Consider the following 25625-nt stretch of genomic DNA (forward strand, 5'->3'; position numbering starts at 1 on the left):
AAAATTTTTGAATGAAAACTGTGTGGTACGTGTTTAGCTGTTACGACGTTTCACTGTCTGGATGTGAGTGTGACCCTCCCTGCTCTTGCAGTGCCATGTAAGCCATCATCGCTTTTCCTGGGCCAGTGATGCAGCTCCCCAGCTGGTCGACCCGAGCCCCTGGCCAGCCAAGGGGCTGCCCTAGACTCTCCCAGTACCCGCCCATCTCTGCATAGCCACCCCCACCACTTTATCTGGATGGTTCTGTAGTGAGGTCAGTCTGGACATTAGCTTTCTGTGGGCAGGGACCATGTCCTCTTATGGGCTGTGTAATTGGGTGAATAATGTAGTTAAGTCACCTCCTTTGAGAGACTTTGATAAGCCAAATAGTGAATTTTTCTTTTTATTTATTTACTTACTTTTTTATTTTTGAGGCAGGGTCTCCCTCTGTCGTCCAGGCTGGAGTGCAGTGAAGTGATCTTGGCTCCCTGCAGCCTTGACCTCCCCAGGCTCAGGTAATAGTCCCATCTCAGCCTCCCGATTACCTGGGACCACAGGCACATGCCACCGTGCCTGGCTAATTTTTGTATTTTTAGTGGAGACGGGGTTTTGCTGTGTTTGCCCAGGCTGGTCTCAAACTCCTGGGCTCAAGTGATCCACCCAACCTGGCTTGCCTTTTTTTTCTTTTTTTTTTTTTTTGACATGAAGTTTCATTCTTGTTGCCCAGGCTGGAGAGCAATGGCGCGATCTCGGCTCACTGCAACCTCTGCCTTGCAGGTTCAAGCAATTCTCCTGCCTCAGCCTCCTGACTAGCTGGTATTACAGGCATGTGCCAGCACGCCTGGCTAATTTTTTTTCTGTATTTTTAGTAGTGATGGGGTTTCTCCATGTGGTCAGGCTGGTCTCAAACGCCTGACCTCAGGTGATCCGCCCGCCTCTGCCTCCCAAAGTGGTGGGATTACAGGCGTGAGCCACCGCACCGGGCCTTTTTTTTTTTTTTTTTGAAGACAGTTTTGCTCTGAGGTCTAGGCTGGAGGGCATGATCTTGGCTCACTGCAACCTCTACTTCCCAGGTTCAAGCGATTCTGCTGCCTCAGCCTCCCCAGTAGCTGGGATACGGGCATGTGCCACCACGCCTGGCTAATTTTTTTTCTGTATTTTTAGTAGCGATGGGGTTTCACCATATTGGCAAGGCTGATCTCAAACTCCTGACCTCAGGTGGTCTGCCCGTCTCAGCCTCCCAGAGTGCTGGGATTACAGGTGTGAGCCACCACACCCACCCTGTTTTTAACTTTTATTTTTTGAGATTATGTCTCACTCTGTCACCTAGGCTGGGGTGCAGTGGTGCAATCTCAGCTCACTGCAACCTTGATCTCCTGGATTCAAGCAGTCTCCATACCTCAGCCTCCCAAGTTGCTGGGACTACAGGTGCACACACCACACCTGGCTAATTTTTGTAGAGACGGGTCTCACTGTGTTGCCCAGTTTGGTCTTGAACTCCTGGGCTTAAGTGATCCCCCCGGCCTCCCAAAGTGCTGGGATTACAGGTGTGATCTACTGCGCCTGGCTAGACTGAGTATGTCCTTATGGCTTTGGAGAGAGTGGTGTGCTGCAGATGTCACTCCATGTCGTGCGCTGTGTGCAGCTGAGCAGGATGGAGGCCTCACGTCTCCCCATAGTGCTTCCGGGACTGTGGACTTGGGGTTGCCAGATAGGCTGTGAGCTGTGCGAACAACACAGATGTGCCTGCCTGGTGGGGGCGGATGCAGGGGCTGGAGAGAGTCCTGAAGTGAAGGCAGTGGCGTCCTGGGAATTCAGGTGGAGGTGCTGCCCATCTGGTGGTTGTAAACTTGGCATCTTTTCCCTGCTCCTTCAGCTTGGCCCGGTACCCCACATCTCCCCCATCCCTGCATCTCAGGAGCACACACCCTCCATCCTCTGACTCTGGGTGAGCCTCCTACCTCATATCCACCAAATCAAAAGCAGGACAGGGCTCAGCTCAGGCTCCAGGTCATTGTGCACCAGCATACTGTGTGCTGATGGTTTCAGATAGGTGTACACAGCAAAGTAAGACGAGGAAGTGTTTATGTTTATGTGTCCTCAGGTGGCGGGTACTCCTGGAGGGGAGAAGCTTATTCACACCTTTGAGTCTTTTGGAGTCTTTTGGGCTGGGTGATGTTGCCAGTCATCTTTTAAAAATAAGATTTATGGATGGGCCCAGTAGCTCACGCCTGTAATCCCAGCACTTTGGGAGGCCGCAGCACGTAGATCACTTGAGGTCAGGTTCGAGACCAGCCTGGCCAACATGGTGAAACCCTATGTCTACTAAAAATATGAAAATTAACTCGGTGTGTTGGTGGCTGCCCGTAGTCCCGGCTACTGGGGAGGCTGAGGCAGGACGGTCACTTGAACCCTGGGAAGCGGAAGTTGCAGTGAGCCAAGACTGCACCACTGCACTCTAGCCTGGGCAACAGAGCGAGACTGTCTAAAAAAAAGAAAAAAAAAAATTAACATTAGGTGCATGAATGCTTACAGATAGGAAAAAACCTGGCTTAAACCTTTCTCATGTAACAGGCTCTGGGAAGTAGATAGAACACAATGGTTTTCTAACTACTGTCTCAATCACAGATGCCCCACGGGTAGAGTGCTAAGAATATACCCACAGTGCGGGAGGTGGAGCTTCAAGCTCCTTTACCTGCTGCGGTGGGGTGCGTGGGGGTGTGGCTCTTTCGCTGAAAGATGATACTACCTCCTAGCCCTGCAGGGAACAGGCTGTAGGTCAGATGCACCCAGCTGGTCTTGTTCCCAGCGCTTTCCTGGCTGGAAGGGCTCTCGCTCTGCTGTGGCGTGCTGTGCCGCGGAAGAAACAAGGCGTTCTTCGTGGCAGTCAGACCTGGGCTTGCTAGATGTGTTTTTCATCCCACTTCTGTGCTGAGAGTTTACTTAGTAAAAAAAAAAAAATCTTAAATCAGAGAAATTACTGGGTATAATCCCACAGCAAGTGAAATGTCAAAGGCTGACATTTGGAAACAGCATTGTCAAGCAGAGTTTTAGCCAAAACCTGTGCTGTGACAGCTGATCCCAGAGTCCAAAAGAAACTACCAGAGGGAGGCGGCGCTTGCCGCCGGAGTGCCCGCCGCTGTTTGCTAGAAGGATGGATCGTGGGCGCCTCTCACCTGGAAGATGCGCTTCTGCCCAGATGTCGGGATTAGTGGCATCGTCTCGCAGGAGGGGTCTCACCCTCTGCTGCTGAGGAAGTGGCACTGTCACCCCGTAGGGGTGTGTCCCCGGCTCCTCTCAGTTTCTGTGCGCTGACCAGTCTGCGCTGCTTTCCTCCCCAAACGCCCTCCGTTCCCTTCGGCCCCTTAGCTCCTGTCTGCCGTGGACTCATTGTTCCATGGGGCTCTTGGTCCCGCTCCAGTACAATTGTCTCCATTTAAAGTCACGTCCCCTTGTGGGGAATCTCACTGCCGTTTCACACTGTGTGTATTGTGGAAATAAGATTCTTCCTGTTGCCCAAACATAGCATGAGGATTTTAAACTACCTTCTTCAGCCTGGGCCCTCCCTGCTGTCTCCCAGGCTCCCTGTGCCCGTGCCTGTGTTTCTTTCTTTTTTTTTTTTTTCCTGAGATGGAGTCTCGCTCTGTCGCCCAGGCTGGAGTGCAGTGGCCGGATCTCAGCTCACTGCAAGCTCCGCCTCCCGGGTTCACGCCGTTCTCTTGCCTCAGCCTCCCGAGTAGCTGGGACTACAGACGCCCGCCACCTCGCCTGGCTAGTTTTTTGTATTTTTTAGTAGAGACGGGGTTTCACCGTGTTAGCCAGGATGGTCTCGATCTCTTGACCTCGTGATCTGCCCGTCTCAGCCTCCCAAAGTGCTGGGATTACAGGCTTGAGCCACCACACCCGGCCCCTGTGCCTGTGTTTCTGTCTTCCCCCGTCCCAGGTGAGGCTGAGGGCCGTGTTGCACACATGGCCCACTCTGTGCTGAGCGCTTGGAGGGAGGCCACTAAGACTTGGTAGGTTTCTTTCTGATGTGGGGGTGGAGTCTATGAAGACAGCAGGGTTTCTCAGCCGGGAGTGGTTGACCTGTGGTCCGGGTCTCTCTATTGTGGAGACCTGTTCCTGGTAGCATGTTTAGCAGCACCCCTGCCTCTACCCGGCAGGTGCCAGTAACACTTTCTCCCCTGACCTGGTTATGACAATCAAAAACAACCAAAACTTAGAGCCTGGGAGGTCGAGGCCGCAGTGAGCTGTGATTGCACCACTGCACTGAGCCTGGGCAACAGAGTGAGACTCTTATTCAGTCAGTCAGTCATAAATATATGAATACAACTAAAAACAAAATTTGTTCGTGTATAAGATTTTACTCAGTGGCTCACTTGTCAGTTTTTCATAAAGCAATATGTTCCCTTGAATCTCTGCTGAAATGGAAGCGTGTCATGTGTGCTTTTCCCTGGCTGGCCTCTAGCTCTGCACCTCCATAGGTGCTGCTCTGCATCTGAGCTGGGAAACTGGGTCTGGGCTGGCCCCTGCCTGTGGTGGAGACGCAGCTGAAGCCCACCTTGCTGGAGGCCAGAGTTTGCCACTGTCCTGTACTCCCCTCCTGCTGTGTCCTTGAGCTGTGCTTGGGGGCTCGGCACACAGATGAACTTAAAGCCCGTGTTGATCTGATGCACGTGGTGGTGGGACAGGTGTGGAGGGGGGATGGCGTGGCAGAGACAGGTGGTGCTCTCCCCTCCCCCACCCGTGGAACACTGATGGCGGCTTATGGGAGCGGCCAGGTTAATTTGCAGCCACGCTGTGGTGCCTGGGATGGTGCAGTGTGAAGTGCCGGCTCCTCCTGCCTCCCTTCCCTTGTGTGAGTCCCTACAGCTCAGTGCAGGCCTGCTGTTCTGCAGTCCAGGGCAGCCTTGGAGGCCCTGTGCTGTGTCCAGGTATGCCCATGGCTGGCCGGCCTTGCGAGGACAGTCCAGGCCCATTATGGTTCTTGCTGGCCCAGAGCCTGGTGATTATGACCTTTTTCCCCCTTTCCATTGTCCCTGAAGATGGAGGGTTCTTGCTAATCTCCCAGGGGAGAGTTGCTGGAGTTTGATTGCACTTCGGTTGTGTTATAGCAGGCTTTGGTTCTAGGGACAGACCATAAAGGCACCGACTGAGCTCCAGGACTTTGTCTGTGAAACATGTGAAATGGATGTTTATGAAAACCATAAGGCAACTCGACTTACTGCTGAGCCTTATGAGCCTTCGCAAAAGCACAGCTTTCCATAAATGAGTGATGCTCTTATTTTTTTGTTTGTTTTTGGGACAGAGTCTCACTCTGTCGCCCAGGCTGGAGTGCAGTGGCGTGATCTCAGCTCACTGCAACCTCCGCCCCCTGGGTTCAGGTGATTCTTCTGCCGCAGCCTCCCAAGGAGCTGGGACCACAGGCATGCGCGCCCAGCTAATTTTTTGTACTTTTTTGTAGAGATGGGGTTTTGCCATGTTGCCCAAGCTGGTCTCAAACTCCTGAGCTCAGGCAATCCACCCACCTCGGCCTCCTAAAGTGCTAGCATTACAGGCATGAGCCACCACACCTGGCCTCTTTTTTTTGTTTTGTTTTGTTTTTGGAGACAGGGTCTGTCTCTGTTGCCCAGGCTGGAGTTCAGTGGCATGATCTTGACTCACTGCAGCCTCAACTTCCTGGACTCAAGTGATCCTCCTGCCTCAGCCCCCTGAGTACCTGCAACTACAAGCACACACCACCGTTCCTGGCTAATTTTTCTTTTTTTTTTTTTTTTGAGACGGAGTCTCGCTCTGTTGCCCAGATTGGAGTGCAGTGGTGCGATCTCGGCTCACTGCAAGCTTCGCCTCCCGGGTTCAGGCCATTCTCCTGCCTCAGCTTCCCGGTAGCTGGGACTACAGGCGCCCGTCACCACACGTGGCAAATTTTTTGTATATTTAGTAGAGATGGGCTTTCACCGTGTTAGCCAGGATGGTCTCGATCTCCTGACCTTGTGATCCGCCCACCTTGGCCTCCCAAAGTGCTGGGACTACAGGCCTGAGCCACCGCGCCCGGCCATGCCCGGCTAATTTTTCTAAATTTCATAGAGATGGGGTTTTGCCATGTTGCTCAGGCTGGTCTCGAACTCCTAAGCTCAAGCGATCACCCTTCCTCGGCCTTCCAAGGTGCTGGTTTACAAGCGTGAGCCTCCGCATCCAGCCGAGTGGTACTCTTAGGGTGCTTATTCCTGCCATGGGTTCTGTGTTGCTGGTCACATTGGTACCATGTGCCAGGCACTGGCCACCCTCAGCAGCCTGTACACAGGCCCTGAACTTAGGGAAGGTTTGGGAGTCTTTTTTTTTTTTTTTGAGACGGAGTCTCGCTCTGTCGCCCAGGCTGGAGTGCAGTGGCCGGATCTCAGCTCACTGCAAGCTCCGCCTCCCAGGTTCACGCCATTCTCCGGCCTCAGCCTCCAGAGTAGCTGGGACTACAGGCGCTGCCACCTCGCCCGGCTATTTTTTGTATTTCTTAGTAGAGACGGGGTTTCACCGTGTTAGCCAGGATGGTCTCGATCTCCTGACCTCGTGATCTGCCCATCTCGGCCTCCCAAAGTGCTGGGATTACAGGCTTGAGCCACCGCGCCCGGCCTGGGAGTCTTAATTCAAGAGTTTACTTTGTTCTTTGTGAGTCTAGAGGGTTCCATTCTTCAGGGAAGCCAAAGTCTGGTGCTTGCTCCGGCTGCTCAGCCAGCTTCTCAGACACATGAGAACGTTTCTCCACCCTCAGGGCTGCAGCCCACCTTCTACAGAGCTAGGAACCTTAGGCTTCACGTTATGTTTAGCTTGGATTTGTGTCATAAGTGGGCTCGATGGCTCAGACTTGTAATCCCAGCACATTGGGAAGCTGAGACCAGAGGATTGCTTGAGCCCAGAGGTTTGAGGCTGTATTGAACTATGATCGATTGCGCCACTGCACTCCAGCCTGGGCAACAGAGCAAGACCTTGCTTCCCCACCTCCAACAAAAAAATTGTCATAAAAGAAAAATCCATAATCCCAATACTTTAATGACCATGCTTCTCATGTTGTGGTTTTCTTGTTAGTCTCTTCTGTAGCTGTGCCTGTAACACTTTTACAATGTTAGTATCTGTAACAATTTTGTATTTTTTTTTTTTGAGACGGAGTCTCGCTCTGTCATTGAGGCTGGAGTGCAGTGGTGGATTTTGGCTCACTGCAACCTCTCGACTCCCAGGTTTAAGCGATTCTCCTGCCTCAGCCTCCTGAGTAGCTGGGATTACAGGCACGTGCCACCACACCCGGCTTATTTTTGTATTTTTAGTAGAGATGAGGTTTCACCATGTTGGTCAGGCTGGTCTCAAACTCCTGACCTCGTGATCTGCCTGCCTTGGCCTCCCAAAGTGCTGGGATTACAGGTGTGAGCCACCATGGCTGGCCTTGTATTCTTTTTTTTTTTTTTTGAGACGGAGTCTCACTCTGTTACTCAGGCTAGAGTGCAGTGGCACAATCTTGGCTCACTGCAAGCTCCACCTCCTGGGTTCACGCCATTCTCCTGCCTCAGCCTCCCGAGTATCTGGTACTATAGGCACCCGCCACCACACCCGTCTACTTTTTTTTAATTTTTAGTAGAGACGGGGTTTCACCATGTTAGCCAGGATGATCTCGAACTCCTGACCTTGTGATCTGCCTACCTAGGCCTCCCAAAGTGCTAGGATTACAGGCGTGAGCCACCATGCCCGGACTTGTATTCTTTTATATATATATTTCACTTTTCAATTAGATGTAATCTCAAGATTATGGAAAAGTTACTGAAAGAGTACAGAAAATTTCCACATCCCCTTAACCCAGATACACCACTTGCTTTAATTTTGTAACCATGTTTCCATAGTTTTTATATCTGTTTTTAAGGACTGTGTAATATTTCATTGAGTGTCTATGTGCCAGCTGACTTAATCTCTTCTTTGTTGTGAGCATGTAGCTGTTCTAAGCTTTTGCTATGATACCCAAAGCTGCAGTGGAATATTTCATAAATGCGACTTTAAAAGTCATTCTCTTAGGCTGAGCTTCTAGGAGAGATTCAAAGAGTGATTTCTATGTGTCTCAGAGATTTTGTATGTCGGTAATACTTGATAGTATTTCTTTTTTTTTTTTGAGACGGAGGTTTGCTCTTGTTGCCCAGGCTGGAGTGCAGTGATGCGATCTCGGCCCACTGCAACCTCCACCTCCCTGGTTTAAGCGATTCTCTTGCCTCAGCCTCCCAAATACCTGGGATTACAGGCACCCACCACCATGCCCAACTAATTTTTTATATTTTTAGTAGAGATGGGGTTTCACATGTTGGGCAGGCGGGTCTTGAACTTTTGACCTCAGGTGATCTGCCCGCCTCAGCCTCCCAAAGTGCTGGGATTACATATGTGAGGCACTGCGCCCAGCCTGAAGTTTTCTTAATGTTCAGTTTATTAAATATCTGCTAAAAATGTTACTGAGCATTTAAAACATACTGGAAAATGAAAATGTGTACATTTTGTTGATCAGATTCTTTTAGACATTTATTAGAAAGCCCCTTGGTCATATTTCATCACTACTGTCTGTTTGGTTAACTGCTTCTTGTTTTCATACTTACTTTTGTACCATGTCTGGAGTTATAATGAACTTAGTAGACTTGTAAGAAAGAGAAGCCTTTCTCCTCCTGGCCACGGTCCTGGTCCAGAGCTGGAGTGGGGTATGTCTTCTGGGTGGCCCTGCTTCTGTCCGTCCCCAGGGATGGCCTCTTGGGTGAGCCTGGGTGTCTGTGCTTTGGGCGCTGTCTGGCTCCTCTTGTACCTGCTACCTGCAGCCTCCCTTCTCCACCTTTGTGTTCCTGGGGTTGGGGTCACAATGTTCTGTCTAGATTTGTTTTTGTCTTTGTTATGCATCTTGCAATCTCTCTCTTTTTTTTTTAAAATTATTATTGAGATAGCATCTCACTCTGGCCTAGGCTGGCGTATAGTGCCACAGTCATGGCTCATTGCAGCCTTGACCTCCTGGGCTCAGGCAATTCTCCTGCCTCGGCCTCCCATGTAGCTGGGACTACAGGCACACACCACCATGCTTGGCTTATTTTATTTTATATTTTTATTTTATTTATTTATTTTTTTTTTTGAGACGGAGTCTCACGCTGTTGCCCAGGCTGGAGTGCAGTGGCGCGATCTCGGCTCACTGCAAGCTCCGCCTCCCAGGTTCCCGCCATTCTCCTGCCTCAGCCTCCTGAGTAGCTGGGACTACAGGCGCCCGCCACCGCGTCCGGCTAATTTTTTGTATTTTTAGTAGAGACGGGGTTTCACTGTGGTCTTGATCTCCTGACCTTGTGATCCGCCCGCCTCGGCCTCCCAAAGTGCTGGGATTACAGGCTTGAGCCACCGCGCCCGGCCTTATTTTATGTTTTTATTGTAGAGACAGGGTCTTACTGTGTTGTCCAGTCTACTCTTGAACTCCTGGCCCCAAGGGATTTTCCTGCCTCGGCCTCTCAAAGTGCTGGGATTACAGGCATGAGCCACCATGCCCAGCCTGCTTGTTTTAATTAACCTGTTTTTAGTGGTGGTTCTTTTCTTTTCATTTTTTTCTTTTTCTTTTCTTTTCTTTTCTTTTTTTTTTTTTGAGATGGGGTCTTGCTGTGTCGCCAGGTTGGAGTGCAGTGGCACGATCTCGGCTCACTGTAACCTCTGCCTCCTGGGTTCAAGCAATTCTCCTACCTTAGCCTCCCAAGTAGCTGGGACTACAGGCATATGCCACCACACCTGGCTAATTTTTGCATTTTTAGTAAAGACAGGATTTTATCATGATGGCCAGGATAGTTGCTATCTCTTGACCTCGTGATCCGCCCGCCTCAGCCTTCTAAAGTGCTGAGATTATAGGTGTGAGCCACCGCGCCTGGCTTTTTTTTTTTTTTTTTTTTTTTTTTTTTGAGACGGAGTCTCGCTCTGTCGCCCAGGCTGGAGTGCAATGGCATGATCTCAGTTCGTTGCAACCTCTGCTTCCCGGATTCAGGCGATTCTTCTGCCTCAGCTTCCCGAGTAGCTGGGATTACAGGCATGCACCAACCACACCTGCCTAATTTTTTTTTTCTTTCTTTTTTTTTTTTTTGAGACAAAGTCTGGCTCTGTCGCCCAGGCTGGAGTGCATTGGCACGATCTCGGCACACTGCAACCTCCACCTCCCAGGTTCACACCATTCTCCTGCCTCAGCCTCTTACAGCTGGGACTACAGGCGCCCGCCACCACGCCCGGCTAATTTTTTGTGTTTTTAGTAGAAACAGGGTTTCACCATGTTCGACAGGATGGTCTTGATCTCCTGACTTCGTGGCCCGCTGGCCTCGGCCTCCCAAAGTGCTGGGATTACAGGCGTGAGCCACCGCGCCTGGCCTTTTCTTTTTTTTTGAGATGAAGTCTCGCTCTTCTCACCCAGGCTGGAGTGCAATGGGGCGATCTCAGCTCATTGCAGCCTCCGCCTCCTGGGTTCAAGCAGTTCTCCTACCTCAGCCTCCTGAGTAGCTTGGATTACAGGTGCCTGCCACCATGCCCAGTTAAATTCTGTATTTTTAGTAGAGACGGGATTTCACCATGTTCGCCAGGCTTATCTTGAACTCCTGACCCCGCCTTGGCCTCCCAAAGTGCTGGGATTACAGGCGTGAGCCACCCCGCCTGGCCTAATTTTGTATTTTTAGTAGGGAAGAGGTTTCTCCACGTTGGTCAGGCTGATCTTGAACTCCCGACCTCAGGGGATCCACCCTCCTCTTCCTCCCAAAGTGCTCGGATTACAGGCCTGAGCCACCACACCTGGGTGTTTTTAGTGTTTCCAAGGATTGCAGCTTGGCTGGCGACAGTCCCTTCAGAAAGGCTTCGCTGCTCCTCTGTCCTGGCACAGACGCAGGAGACCGTGTGTCTTCAGACATAGCACAGACTTGAGGACCCTACTGAGATGGAGTCAAGAGCTCTCTAGGGTTCTTTGAGTGGGAGTTGAATCGGAAACCACCATCAGCACGCCTGGGCTCGCCTCCCGTTGTTCTACTGCAGTGTGGGGGGGGCCATTGTCACCACCGTGAGGACACGATGGTGTCTGGGGAGGGATTGTTATGACTGTGGGTGCGCCTTGCACGTCTTGCCGACCTAGCTTTGCACACTGATCTTCCCTCCATGCCCGCTTACATTGTTAACTGGGTTTCTGCCCTCCCTCCTCTCCTTCGTATTTCTGTGTCTCATTGACAACTGTTCTGTAGTCGCTTTGTTGACAGTTGCCAAACTGCTTTCCAAAAACATTTCCACTGCAATCCCGGGTTTTGGTGCCAGCCGCAGTGGTGTGAGTACTCTCGCTTTATTATAGTCTTGCCAGCACTGGGCGTCTCTGTGTAGCGTAAACACATGTGATCACCACTCTTATCTCTCCATCCCCTGGTAATTAAAGATGTGCCGTGTATCTCTGCTCATGTTACCTTGGCCTTGGTGGGAGTTGGCTGGACCAGGCTCATGCAGCTCGAGGGAGAGGAGGAGGGCGAGGTGCTGCCCAGTGGAGTAGCGGGCATCCATGGCATGGGCAGGACTCGGGAGAGGAGGCCGGCAGCTCGCAGCAGAGCACGGGGCTCAGCTGGCCTGCCCTGTGCTTGGGGGTTGTTTTTGAGCGTTGAGAAGAGGTCCTTACACCTTAGTCCATGCATTGAGGACAAGGCAGCAGCCTTGAGCCTTACTTCCTTTTCCTCTTTGTCCCTCAGTATGACGCCGTGCCCATCCAGTCCAGCGTGGTGTTATGTTCCTGCCCATCCCCATCAATGGTGAGGACCCAGACTGAGTCCAGCACGGCCCCTGGCATTCCTGGTGGTAGCAGGCAGGGCCCCACCATGGACGGCACTGCAGCCGAGCCTCGGCCCGGTGCCGGCTCCCTGCAGCACGCCCAGCCTCCGCCGCAGGCTCGGAAGAAGCGGCCTGAGGACTTCAAGTTTGGGAAAATTCTTGGGGAAGGCTCTTTTTCCACGGTGAGTATTTGCTGCTGCTGTGTGTCAAACGGGCGTGATTTCCTTGGGAGGCTCACCTTCCTCGGGGCTTACCGGAGACTCCCACCAAGGCTGGTGTCCTTCAGGGCAGGAGATTTCAGGCCCCTTGAGGGGTGTCAGCTGTTGTGAAGGCCTCTTGAGTCTTTGGGGGCTGGGTAACCCCCAAGCAGATCACGTGATGGGTGTGGCTAAATATTTAACCTAGTTTTGTAGATGAGAACGTTAGACACATCTCTTGATGGTCTGCGGAGGTTTTTTCTCATGCAGTTAATTTCATTTTAACCTGGCATCGGCAAGTTACATTCTGTGTCCTTGTGTCCCACTGGCAGGGCCCTGGGAAGCTTTTTTTTTCTTAGGTTGAAAGTATCTCTCCAGAGGCTTTTGGGGACATTTGTTCTTCTTTTATTTCTCTGTTTTTTTTACATACATAAAACAGTACACTCTGGACATTTGCTGGAGACACAGCCTCCAGATTCTTGTGTTCCGAGTTTCACAAACAGAAGTATTGTCGCAGTACTGTCAAGTCACACTTGTTACCTGTCTCGGGGTGTTTTTTCCTCTGAAAGCAAAGAAATGAAGGTTCAAAGCAGCTGACATGGGACGCTTTGCTGACGTGGGACCCATGAAGCCGTGTGTGGCTGTGGATTTAGTGAAAGTTGTAACAGGTTCAGGGGAGGCCTGAGCAACTCGGGGTCACCGTCTCCATCTGGGCCTCTATAAAAGAGACGGAGTCCCACGCCGCCACCGTGGTCGCCAGGGTGGCCGCCGTGTGTGTGCTAGGGCCATTCCAGGGAGCCCTGGGGGATCCTCACTCTGGACAACCTGGGTGATCTCCTGCATAATGCTTTCCTGCCTGACCTTTGTGAAGAAACCATACGTGAGGCTTATTTTCCTTTTTTACATATATGAAATATTTCACAATGCAAAGAAAAATATGAAGCATAGCTTACCCATATTCCCAACATATTGCTTTAATTAATGTTAACTTTTGCTGCCCTTGCACTTTAGATTTTTTAAATTGCAGCTTTTATGAAATAATTTTGTTTATAAAAGGATTATGCCCTCATGAAAAATACCTTCAACCAGGAGACTAGTCCCCAAAGTTTTGGGACTCAGATCCTTTCAGAGAGAAGAAACTCTTTGGAAAACCTGGGCATTGTGCATGGCTGCTTACAACCGTCCAGTGAAAGATGAGGCCTCCTCTTTTCTCAGCTTTACTGGTTTCCTTGAGACAGAGTCTTGCTGTGTCGCCCAGGCTTGAGTGCAATGGCATGATCATAGCTCACTGCAGCCTCGACTTCCTGGGCTCAAGTGATCCTCTTAACCTCAGCCTCCCAAGTAGCTGGAATTACAGGAATGCACCATCATGCCCAGCTAATTTTAAAATGTTTTGTAGAGACGGAGTCTCACTCTGTTGCCCAGGCTGGTCTTGAACTCCTAGGCTCAAGTGATTCTCTCTTCTCAGCCTTGCAGAGTGTTGGGATTACAGGCGTGAGCCACTGTGCTTGGCCTCAGTTTTACTTCCTTATATTTCTCTTTCCAATTTAAATTTAGTTTATTATGGATGTATTTATCCTTTTAGAAACAGGGTCTTGTTCTGTCACTGAGGCTGGAGTGCAGTGGTGTGATCATAGCTCACTGCAGCCTTCACCATCTGGGCTTATGTGATCCTCCTGCCTTAGCCTCCTGAGTAGCTAGGACCACAGGCATGTGCCACCATACGCGGCCCTTACATTTATCTTGACTGAAAAAGGAAGACTTATTTGTGAAATTGCCTGTTTCCCTGGGTTCCGTAGGTGGGTGGAGAGCAGGCAGTGTCCCTCCTGGGGCTGCGGTCCCAGGCTTTCTGACCATGCACCAGGAAGGTGCCCGGGAGAGCGCTGTGAGCCGGAGGCTCCTTCCTGGGGCTGTTTGGAATCCACAGTACTGGTTCTCAGATTACATATGTGACCCTCAGTTCTTTCTCAGCTTTCCTGAAATAGAGATCACATAAAAGTTGACTTCCAGGGGAGGAGGAAAGGACAGTGATAGTTACGAGGCTGGGCAACAGCCAGGTGCAGCTCCGGAGAGCCGGGAGGCCCCCTGAGAACGGCCACAACCTCCAGGGAGGAACACGTCACGCGCCATTCTCTGGAAGAGGATCCTTCCTTCCTGTAGGAAACCTGCTTATAAAGTGTTGAGTTTAGACAACAGAAAGATCACGTCAGTATCCCCTTAGAAAGGGTTCCACTAAATATCCGTGCTCATTCACCATTCTTTCTTCCTTTTTTCTACTCATGAAGCTAGCACGTGCTCTCGTGGAGAAACGTGACCTCGCAGAAACACATAAGCTAGAGAGGGGAGCCCTGCCCGGCCCACGTCCCCTCCCTCCCTGGCAGCTGAGAGCCATCCATGTGTGGCGTGTTCCTCTGGGAAGATCTTGAGTACACAGAGTCCCCAGAATCCAGCTTCGTTCTTCTTGAGCGCCGCAGGGCGTCTCACGTGGTGCTTTCCGGGATCTCTTCTGACTCCTGCCCCGGGTTGCAGCTCAGAGCCTGGGGCCAGGTGGACCTGGCCCTGTGGCCTCCTGAAGGTCTTCCTGCCAGCCCCCAGGAATGTAACGGGACAGGTTTCCTCTGCTCCCTGCTCCTCAGGCCGTCCCCCTGTGGGTGTCTTAGGAGACACTTGTGTACCACTTGCTGGTGGTGGGGCCTCCCTGGCACAGCTGTCTCATGCGCTCTGGCTAAACTGCGGGCCCACCAGGAATTTCCAGTCTAGTGCCTCAGGGTGTGCCCCAGGCTAGTCCGAGTGGGGGGTCTCTCCCCTGTTCAGGGTGCCTTCTTTGCTGGAGTGTTCTGTCTCGGAGGTGGGGTTTGAGTGCAGGGCTCAGGTGTGCTACGCAGAGGACAGGGCAGGAGGCCTGCTGGCATCCCGGGAAGGTGGCTCCCTCTTGTGGGCACGCAGGGCCATGCATTGTTGGTTTAGTTCCCTGTGTCCTTTACAGCCAGGCTCTCTTCATAGTATCCGCAATCGCCAACACACGAAATGTGTGATAACACTTATTTCAAAAAATGACAATTCAGGGCAGCTTTTCAATGAATGTATACTAGAAGGACGTATTTTTTTCAAAGAAGCCCCGGCGCCCTACCACTTGTGGTGGTACCACTGTCTTCCTACTCTTCGCGAAGGGCGTGGCAGTCGAAGAGGCTCCTGAATTTATACTTGGGTTGCGCCGAAAACAATGGAGAGATGGATACGTTTTCCGTTAGCCATTAGAACACATTAACACGAGCATTGGCTTTTAGCTCTATTTGTCAGTACAAGACCCAAAATATTTCACTGTAGGTTCAAACCTTCAGTGGGGACAGGAAGCGTGTGTGTGGCGCAGAGGGAGGGACTTGTCAGACCCAGTGTCCTGGTTATTACATTGTGTTTCTTTTTCTCTTTTTCTCCTTTTCTTTCCAAACCAGGTTGTCCTGGCTCGAGAACTGGCAACCTCCAGAGAATATGCGAGTGAGTATGGGCTGCAGGGAGCTGTGCGTCTGGGAGCAGGGCCAGCGACTCCGTGCAGGGCAGCCGGGGTGGCAGGGCCGGGGTGGCAGGGCCCGGGTTTCTGTGCTGATTTCAAGGGTACAGGACACTGTTGGCTTTAGAGACCACCGGGCTTGTATGTACAATGTTTGAAAGACTTTAATTTGACCAGTTACCTTTGTGAGTCACGTCTTTAGTGTTTTTTGTTGTTTCTGATAGTAACTCACTTCTCTCTCACCTGAAGTTAAAATTCTGGAGAAGCGACATATCATAAAAGAGAACAAAGTCCCGTATGTAACCAGAGAGCGGGATGTCATGTCGCGCCTGGATCACCCCTTCTTTGTTAAGCTTTACTTCACGTTTCAGGACGACGAGAAGCTGTGTATCCTTTGCGTGGTTGGTGCCGTCTGAAGCCACACCAGTCACCCCTCTCTCGGAATCAGACCCTGTGTGTTCCCACAAGCAGCCCCCGCTCCCTGCCGAGTGGGGTCCCTCAGGCCACTGACATTCAGGGAGGCAGCCGAGGCAGCGCCAGGGTGTGGCTGTGAGTCTCCACAGGACGTTACCTCCCAGAGAAGCCGTTGATGCGGCTCCAGCACAGTCCCCTCTGCTGCGGCTTGCTTGGTCGGTGTCCCTTGCTCCCCTAGAGCGCCATCTTTTGTGTTTTTAAACCTTGGCTCAGGAATCTGGGAGGCAAGGCCCGGTGGAAGTTGGGGTGGGCCCCACCTCTTCCCCATCCAGCTCACCCGTGGGCCTGCCAGTGGCTGGGCTGGCCACATTGTCCTCGCCTCCAGCAGGTGCAGTCTGCATCTGCTCTTTTCCTCCCCTGCCACCCTCCAAGCTGGCCCAAGTGTCGTGGCCTTCCCATCCTGCCTGGAGAGGGGCCTGAGTCCTCCCACCTGTCCTCCCCGTCTCTCCCGAGCACCCGGCTCTTCTGTGTTAGAGCTTTGCTCTGGCCTGCTCCCACTCTTCGCACCATCCTGCAGCTCCTTCGGCTGCCGGCAGAGTGTGTGTGCTCTCTTTGTTGGGAGGCGCTTGCCAAGTGCAGGTTGATGGGTGATGGGGATGTGCTGGTATGCCGGGGGACGTCTCTGCCCTCGAGAAGCTTCGATGTTGGTGGAGGAGCTGGATTTGCACAGACTGTCCGTGTCAGAGGCTTCCCGGCAGCAAGATGTGCTGCCAAGAGTCTTAGGGCTGGCGGCAGTGTGGGGCTCTTTAAACTCCTGGGCAGGAGTGGGGGGGGGGCATGAAAGGCTGTGATGGGCTGGGCCCCTGAGCCCTGGCAGCCTGGCACTGACTCTGGACTTCCTTCTCTTTGTGGCGGGGAATGTGGGGTTTGCTCTGGCTGCTCCCAGGCCAGGCGGGAGAACAGGCAGGAGAGCAGGGGCAGGGGCAGTGGTCGAGGTGTTTTGAACAGACTGGTCAAGAGAATGGAGTCAGGGGCAGCTCCGGGGAGTTGGCCCTCAAGCCTAGTGCACAGCGGTGTCTGCTGCTGAGCTGGGAGAGACCGGGAAGGGTACTGGGCTGGCATGTCATGCATCCACGGGTGCCACTGTTCAGGTCTGGGTGGACACTTAGGTGCTGCCAGCAGAGCTCCAGGAGGAGTCAGGGCCATGAGGACTTTCACAGCGAGCTGGCAGGCTGCCCAGAGGATGGCTCCTCTGTGGGTGGAGCCTGGGTTCCCCCAGTGCAGGGGGTGAACATGAGGAGGGGCCCACCGAGGAGAGGAGATTGTGACGGGGTGTTGCTCCTTTGATCCTGAGACCCAGAGGCCACGGGATCAAACGGTTTCTGATGGAGGGTGCTGGCTGCCCACGCAGGGGCTTTGAAGCGGTCAGGTGCACACAGCCTGACCCGTGCATCTGCCCTGTGCCAGTTGTTGATGGTGGGTAGGCAGTTTCTCGGGGGGACCGTTCAAGGAAGAGTAAGAGGTGAGGAAATGGAGACGATGCAAGGTGCTTCCCTGGGATTTTGCCTAGAGAGGAGCAGGGCAGTGGCTGAACAGCTGCCAGGCACGTGGCCCGGGGCGGGCTTTGCTGTTGGTTTGTGGAAGGTTTTAGAGAATGCTGGCCTCCAGACAGGCCTGCTGTCCTCCAGTGTCATCCCTGTTCCTGCCTCTGTCCCCCGCCCTCAGTGACTTCTTCACGGTATGTTCTCTCACCTTCACAGCTGCCCCAGCCCCTCTTGGGTGCCCCCGGGCCCTGCATGTCTCTGCCCCCGTTTGAGCCACGGGGGTCCCTCTGGGCTTCCCGCAGAGCCCTCAGAACACGGCTGCTTGTTGGTTGTGAGGCTGCAACAGAATTGCACACGCTTGACCTCTCCCATCCTGTCCGCCCAGGGGCTCAGAGTCCAGAGGAGAGCGAATTTTGCTGACTGATTTCCACTTGGGATTGGCCATAGCAGTGCAGGTAGTGGGAACTCCAGATCTTTGTCCAGTGGTCCATGTTGCCCTTTGTCATTAAGTCAAATTCCAAAGCCCCGGGAGGTTGTTAAGGTTCACTCACCGCTGAAAGGAACGAGACCCAGGGACTTAGGCCCCACCAGGCATCCTCGGTGTGGGTTGTATTTAGAGATGGGCCTGTACAGGGGCCACTTTGGGCAGCCTTGGTTGCAAGTCCCTTCCCTTCTGGGGTTCTCCTCATTGCCCTGAAGCTTCAGGTTCATCCTTGGTGGGAGATGATGGTACCCTGGCAAACAGAAGCCAGAACTGAGCCGGCAGGCCAGCCTGGCTGTGAGCACGAGCCCTACTTCCTGGCCTCGAGAGCCACTGCTCAGGGCAAGCAAGGACTTGGGTCCCCGTGTCCTGGGCTGCAAGTAAGTGTGAAGTATCTGGAGGTTTCCGGTAATGGGGATAGACGTTTGCCGCTCCAGGGGAATCTGTATATGGGGTGCATTTGTTGGCAGCCTTAAGTCCTCTTGGAAAAGGAGGCTACAGATGGGGCCATCACAGAGCAGTGGTGCCCCGAGGAGGGGGCCCTCCCAGACACACTTAATGAGTGTAGAAGTTCATGAAATGGCTTTTGTCTTACAAAGTGTGTCACTTGGCCAGGCGCGGTGGCTCACGCCTGTAATCCCAGCACTTTGGGAGGCCGAGGCGGGCAGATCACAAGGTTAAGAGATGGAGACTATCCTGGCTAACATGGTGAAACCCCGTCTCTAGTAAAAATAGAAAAATTAACTGGGCATAGTGGCACGTGCTTGTAGTCCCTGCTACTCGGGAGGCTGAGGCAGAAGAATCGCTTGAATCTGGGAGGCGGAGGTTGCAGTGAGCCGAGGTAGCACCAGTGCACTCCAGCCTGGTGATAGAGTGAGACTGCATCTTAAAAAAAACCCAAAACATGGCCGGGCGCGGTGGCTCAAGCCTGTAATCCCAGCACTTTGGGAGGCCGAGATGGGCGGATCACAAGGTCAGGAGATCGAGACCATCCTGGCTAACATGGTGAAACCCCGTCTCTACTAAAAATACAAAAAAACTAGCCGGGCGAGGTGGCGGGCGCCTGTACTCCCAGCTACTCGGGAGGCTGAGGCAGGAGAATGGCGTAAACCCGGGAGGCGGAGCTTGCAGTGAGCTGAGATCCGGCCACTGCACTCCAGCTTGGGCGACAGAGCGAGACTCCGTCTCAAAAAAAAAAAAAAGAAAAACCAAAACATAATGTGTCACTTTATCCATGGAAGGAGCCTGCAAGGAAGGGGCGGTGCCACGCATGGATGCCCTGTCTCAGGGCAGGGGCTGCCGCGCTCTCCGCCCCCCGCTCCCCCGGCCCCCAGGATCTTTGTGCATTGAAGCCTGCACGTGAGTTATGTGTGCTTTTTAGTCAGGGTCTGTAGGCCCTGTCTCCAGCGGTCCGCTTTCACTGAAGCCACAGACACCGCCAGGGGCCAGAGGGGCAGTCGGGGCTGAGAGGCTCTGTTCCCGTTTCCTTGAGACAGTGTAATGGTGTTCTTGATGAGAAACCCCTCATCAGTGCTGGTGCCTCATCTTGGAGCTGGGGCCTGGGGTGCCCGTCAGATCCAGGGACATGACTTTCTTGGGCCACAGGTACTTTCAGTTTGCATTTAATTAAAACCAATTCTGATCAGTCTTTTAAGGCTAGTTTTCTTTTTTTAGAAATTTGTTTTTTTTTTTTTTTTTGAGATGGAGTCTCGCTGTGTCACCCAAGCTCCACCTCCCGGGTTTACGCCATTCTCCTGCCTCAGCCTCCGAGTAGCTGGGACTACAGGCGCCCGCCAGCTCGCCCGGCTAATTTTTTGTATTTTTTTTTTTTTTAAGTAGAGATGGGGTTTCACCATGTTAGCCAGGATGGTCTCGATCTCCTGACCTCGTGATCCACCCGCCTCGGCCTCCCAAAGTGCTGGGATTACAGGCTTGAGCCACCGCGCCCGGCCCAAGGCTAGTTTTCAAGAAATGACTTTTACAAAATAAATACATTAGCCAGGCGTGGTAGCGCCTACCTATATTCCCAGCCACTTGGGTTGGTTAAGGAGGGAGGATCCCTTGAGCCAGGGAGGTTGAGGCTGCGGTGAGCTATGACTGTGCCCCTGCACTCCAGCCTGGGCAGCAGAGTAAACCTGTTCCAAAACAAAACAAAAGATTTTTACACTTCCTTAACTGCACACTATTCAGATTTCGGCCTTAGTTATGCCAAAAATGGAGAACTACTTAAATATATTCGCAAAATCGGTTCATTTGATGAGACCTGTACTCGATTTTACACGGCTGAGATTGTGTCTGCTTTAGAGTACTTGCACGGCAAGGGCATCATTCACAGGTAACCTTGGGGGTGGCTGGGTGGGGTTTACAGGATGTCAGTTTAATGATTAGGGCCAGTGACCATTTGGCTCACAGGCCACAGCTGATGCCCAGATGGTCCCCGCCCTTGAGGTCAGCCTGGTTGGAGTGCTCCCTGGATGGGTGTGACTGAGATGCCTGCCGGTGCCACAGCGGGAGCGCCAAGGCAAGGCCACACGTCCATGGAGCCCTGACATGGAGAAGCCGTCCTGCAAATGCCACATCAAATGATTTCGTGTCTTTCCCGGCAAGCTAATGATTCTTTTCACCATCTTGACTGATGCGTTTTATCTTTTTCTGTGGTACCTTCTGTGTGTACTTCTTTCTGGTCTGATTTTCCATGACTTTCTGATAAAGTCATCTCAGAAGTGTGCACAGCTGTCATCTTGTGTGTTAAAAATGATAGATTATACTTCATTAAAAAGCTAATTAGAATGGCATGGAGATGTGAGGCGGTAAATCCCTACTGTGTACAGTGAAAACTTGTTGCTTGTGAGCTTTCGGCCCGTATCCCCTGGTTGTCAGCCTGTAAGGATCATAAGCATTCATTCGTTCATTTTGTTTTCAGCAAAATTTAGAGTACGTAATAATGTTGCTGTTTCACGTATTTCTTCTCAAATGTGAAAATCTACTTTTACAGGGACCTTAAACCGGAAAACATTTTGTTAAATGAAGATATGCACATCCAGATCACAGATTTTGGAACAGCAAAGGTCTTATCCCCAGAGAGCAAACAAGGTGTGTGAGTTTTATTTCTAGCAGAGCCTGGCTGCGTGCTTAAGATGGAGAGCGACTTCTGAGGAGTGTGTTGCATTGTGTCATCTTCATTAACGACAGAGGTGGGGACACCTTGGCTGTCCTCAAACCGATCTTGAACTTTCTCTGGGCAAGACCCTGCCTTGCCAGCAGGTCTTCCTGCGGGGGCCCCAGGCAGTGTGTGCTGGTGTAGAGGGGGAGGGTACTGGTTCTCCTCAGCGTCTGCTCTGGTTCATCCTCCCTACTCGTCTTCTGGACAATGCGGGGAGCCACATTCGTACCCAGTCACCCGTGTGCGGGACTGGGAGCCATGTGGTCAGCTCCTGGCTCCTCCTGGCTGTATCGCAGGTAGGATCTGGGGGCGCACATCCCTGTACCTCAGTGCCCTCGCTCCGTTACCTGTCCGTCTGTCTCCCTGCTGGCCACGTGCATGTTTGTCATCACGAAGCCCCGGTCCTGTTCCCAAGGGTAGTTTCTAGCCTTGGACCCTGTTGTGGCAGCTCCATCGGAGATGTTGCTGAAAGTCCACTTGGGCCAGAGAAGTGGCCTAGGTTGTCTGAGCCAGCTGGGGCGTCTCGATGCCCTTCTTCAGGTGCTTATTGGGTAAAAGTCATAAACTCTGGAGGTGTAAAGAAAGACAGTTGAAATTCTTTTTTTTTTTTTTTTTTTGAGACGGAGTCTCGCTCTGTCGCCCAGGCTGGAGTGTACGGGCCGGATCTCAGCTCACCACAAGCTCCGCCTCCCGGGTTTACGCCATTCTCCTGCCTCAGCCTCCCGAGTAGCTGGGACTACAGGCGCCCGCCACGTCGCCCGGCTAGTATTTTGTATTTTTTAGTAGAGACGGGGTTTCACCATGTTAGCCAGGATGGTCTCGATCTCCTGACCTCGTGATCCGCCCGTCTCGGCCTCCCAAAGTGCTGGGATTACAGGCTTGAGCCACCACGCCCGGCCTGACAGTTGAAATTCTGAAGGCTGCTTCGGAGTGCTGGGTAGAGAGAAGATAAAGCCTTGGGGTGAGGTTTGGGGAAGCTGAAGGCTGTTGTGTGCATTATAAGTGATCTTGAAGATGAACCTCGGGTGATTGCTGGGGTCTGTCTGGGTCAAGAGGCTGGGTCCAAGGGCCTCCAAGTGGTGCATGAGCCCCTGCCTGGGCTGGGGGTGCCCGTCAGAGAAAGGCCTCCCTAGAGAGCTCTGGGGGGGTCAAAGGTGCTGGAGACCGGTTTGGAGGGACGTGAGTGCAGGTTTGTTGGTGGAAGAAAGATTCAGATAGAAGTGACCGTGTTGTAGCTGCTCTCGTGTGGAAAAGGGGAACCGTGATCACGGAGCGGTGGTGGTTCTGGCCTCATCTCCACAGACGGCGAGCTGGCCCCCAGTAGCTGGAGGAGAGCACAGCTGGGGGGAGAGCAGGCCCTTTAGCAAGGCAGGCACTCCGGACTCAGCTCGGCGTTTCTGTTTCTTAGGAATTGGCCCTGTACTCTGTGTGCTGGGAGGTACCCAGCTGGTGCCTGTGGGGCCTCTCTTGGCACCTTGAGGTAGTGGCTCGTTTCCTCCACTGGGCCGTATCTTTCCCTTCTGGGTGTTTCCAGCCCTGTGTTTTCACTCAGGGCTCTGGTTAAGATTCTGTCAGTTGGTGCTTTCATCTCTGCACAGTCATGGAGGCCCTAAGACGCTGTCTTGGATTTGGGAACTTCTCTGAGAATCCTCAAACATCACCCTGGCTGTGCATGGGGACTCAACACCTGTAATCCTAGGTCTTTGGGAGGCTGAGGCAGGGGGATCGTTTGAGGCCAGGAATTTGAGACCAGCCACTGGGCAACATGGTGAGACTCCATATCTACAAAAAAAACAAAAATCATCCTGGTGTGATGGCATACACCTGTAGTCCCAGCTACTCGAGAGGCTGAAATGGGAGATTGATGGTGTAGTGAACTAGGATGATCCCACTGCACTCCAGCCTGGGTAACAGAGTGATCAACTGTGTTAAAAAATAGTAGTAATAAATAAAAAATAAAAAAAGCCTGTAATCCCAGCACTTTGGGAGTCCACAGCGGGTGGATCACGAGGTCAGGAGATCGTGACCATCCTGGCTAACACGGTGAAACCCCGTCTCTACTAAAAATATAAAAAATTAGCCGGACGTGGTGTTGCGTGCCTGTAGTCTTAGCTACTCAGGAGGCTGAGGCAGGATACTCGCTTGAACCCGGGAGGCAGAGGTCGCGGTGAGCCACGATCGCACCACTGCACTCCAGCCTGGGCAACAGAGTGAGACTCCGTCTCATAAATAAATAAATACGTAAATAAAACACATCACCCTTTTGGGGTTAAGATGGAAACCAGCCATCAAGCCAGAGCCTCTTGTTTTCTAAGGTGGCTTAGTTCTGCTGCCCTCCGCAGCCTTTTGTAGCCCACCTGTTCCCCTCCCCGTCCAGTGGCAGGCAGGAATGCGCACCTCCCGCCCAAAGCTGCGCAAAGCCAGGAAGTCTTCCTGGCGTTTCAGACAAGCTCTGAAACCTTGATCTGTTTGACTCATTCCTGTTAAATAGTAACCGTTTTACTGACTGGTAATCCTATTTCTGTGTACACAGTGTAACCTCATATCCCTCAGTGTTGTCTGTGACAAAGTTGGACCAAACAGGAACTTCTGTCTCGCAAGCTTTCTTAGGATCTGTCAGTGTCTTGCTGTCCTTGTGCTGACTTCCTGCCGAGAGATGAGCCCACAACATTCCGTGGGGGCAGGAGAGCTGCAGGCTGGCTCTGCCCACAGTCAGCCCCGGGAACCACTCTCTGGGCTGTGCCCGCGGTCAGCCTCAGGAACCATCTCCCTGGGCTCTGCTCTGGGCAGTTTTCCCTTCATGTGGATTTTCTTTCTTTTTTCCCTCCTCCCTTATTCCAAGGCTTTATTTATTCATAATTTCAACGTTTATTTTAGATTCAGAGGATCCATGTGCAGGTTTGTTATGTGGGTAGATATTCTTTCGAATCTGGTATTTGGCACAGGGATAGTCTTGATGCCCTGTCGCCACTTAAAAAAAATAGGCATTTAAGTGCGCTGATGAAATAGTGAAATAGCCTGGGCCCAGTGGCTCACGCCTGTAATCCCAACACTTGGGGAGGCCGAGGCAGGTCGATCATTTGCGCCCAGGAGTTTGAGACCAGCTTGGGGAACACAGCAAAATTATGAAGCGATCTTATGTGTCTCTACATAAGATAAAAAACAAAAATTAACTGGGCGTGGTAGTGCGTGCCTGTAGTCCCAGCTACTCAGGAGGCTGACGTGGGAGGATCACCTGAGCCTGGGATATTGAGGCTGTAGTGAGCCATGATCCTGCCACTGCACTGCAGCCTGGGCAACAGAACAAGAGCCTGTCTCTGGAAAAAGAGAAGAAATCGTGAAGTAAACCTTTGCTTTTTGGTAGCAGGAGGCTAAAAATCTTTACATCATTGTAAACCAGGGCCAGTTGTTTGTGTGTATAGAAGATGTGGTAGTTCTTTTCCTGTTGTTTGAGGAAAAGGAAAAAACTATAATTTATGTGGAGGATTAATTTTGGTAACTTATTTTCTGTTTGAGGTAGTTCAGTATCTTGGAATTGCTTCCTGCGTTGGCTTCTTTTGTGCAGAGATGGCTTCCCCAAAACATCTTCCAATCCAGAATAAAAGTGTTGATGGGAGCAAGGCATACCCAGGTTCCTTACCTGTGCAGCAGCTGTGCCACGCCCTCCTCCTAGAGGGAGGCAGGTTTTCTCATCGTCCCTGTGGGGTGGGGTGGCCCCATATCTGCAGGGGGAGGTGGTGGGAGATGGAGCAGGGCAGTAGTGTGGGCTTGGGAGATTGAGGAGGACCTCCTGGCAGAGAGGACTTCTGCCTCCTCTCCTTGTACAGGAGCCTGTGAATGCATCCTGGTGAGGGCGGCTCACTGAGAGGAAGCTTCCCACCTGGGGTGTCTCTGGCCTGTGCTCTCTTTGCAAGGACCTTGAGGAGCTCGGGGTGTCCTCGGAGCTTCAGACTTGGAGTGGGGTTTGTGTTCTGACCTGTGCAGGCCTTTCTGGTATGCAGCCAGGTGTAGAGGCGCCACTCACCAAACAGGAAGGAGAGGAAGGCCAGCAGGTGTGGGCGGGGCTGGCTGGAGAGGGTGGATGCTGTAGGCTTTAGTCACTCCTCTGTCCCCATCTGTGCACGGCCATTGTCCAGACCCTCAGACTAGCTGCCATTGTGCTTCCCACTATGCTGTGGACTCTAGACGCTCTCCTGAGGGCCACAGCGGCCTTGAGCTTGCCACCTTTCTAGCTTAGGCTGGATCACCCGTCCCCGGCACAGAGAGGAGCTGCCTTCAAAATGGATTTTCCTGTGTGACGGAAAGTGGAATTTGCACAATGAAAGAGAGTGTCCCCATTCTCCCATCACCAAGAGCAGCTCTTCCCATCTTCAGATGGTTTATTTTGGTCTTTTCCAGATTGGCATTCATTTAGGATTGGCTGTGATGCATGGGGCTGGGGAATGTGTTTATTTTTTTAAAACAGAATTACTGCTTGTTGTGAAAAATTCACTCAGTACTAGTGACCTGATGCCCAGCATGC

At 52.2% G+C, this 25625-nt stretch overlaps 1 protein-coding gene across 4 annotated transcripts in view; it reads left to right on the plus strand.

The window, feature by feature from the left end:
- The window catches only part of PDPK1 (3-phosphoinositide dependent protein kinase 1), an 80417-nt gene that overhangs the window by 18840 nt on the left and 35952 nt on the right, over positions 1-25625 (plus strand). For 3 of the 4 annotated variants that reach the window (XM_045381441.3, XM_074028604.1, XM_045381442.3), the window contains exons 2-6: positions 11718-11978; positions 15446-15488; positions 15751-15888; positions 20131-20275; positions 20936-21033. In XM_045381441.3, coding sequence (XP_045237376.2) covers positions 11718-11978; positions 15446-15488; positions 15751-15888; positions 20131-20275; positions 20936-21033 — 685 coding nt within the window. The remainder of the gene's footprint in view (positions 1-11717; positions 11979-15445; positions 15489-15750; positions 15889-20130; positions 20276-20935; positions 21034-25625) is intronic. The other variant, XM_074028603.1, reaches the window with a different exon arrangement.

This window comes from Macaca fascicularis, chromosome 20 (assembly GCF_037993035.2).
Source record: "Macaca fascicularis isolate 582-1 chromosome 20, T2T-MFA8v1.1".
Classification (NCBI taxonomy): domain Eukaryota; kingdom Metazoa; phylum Chordata; class Mammalia; order Primates; family Cercopithecidae; genus Macaca; species Macaca fascicularis.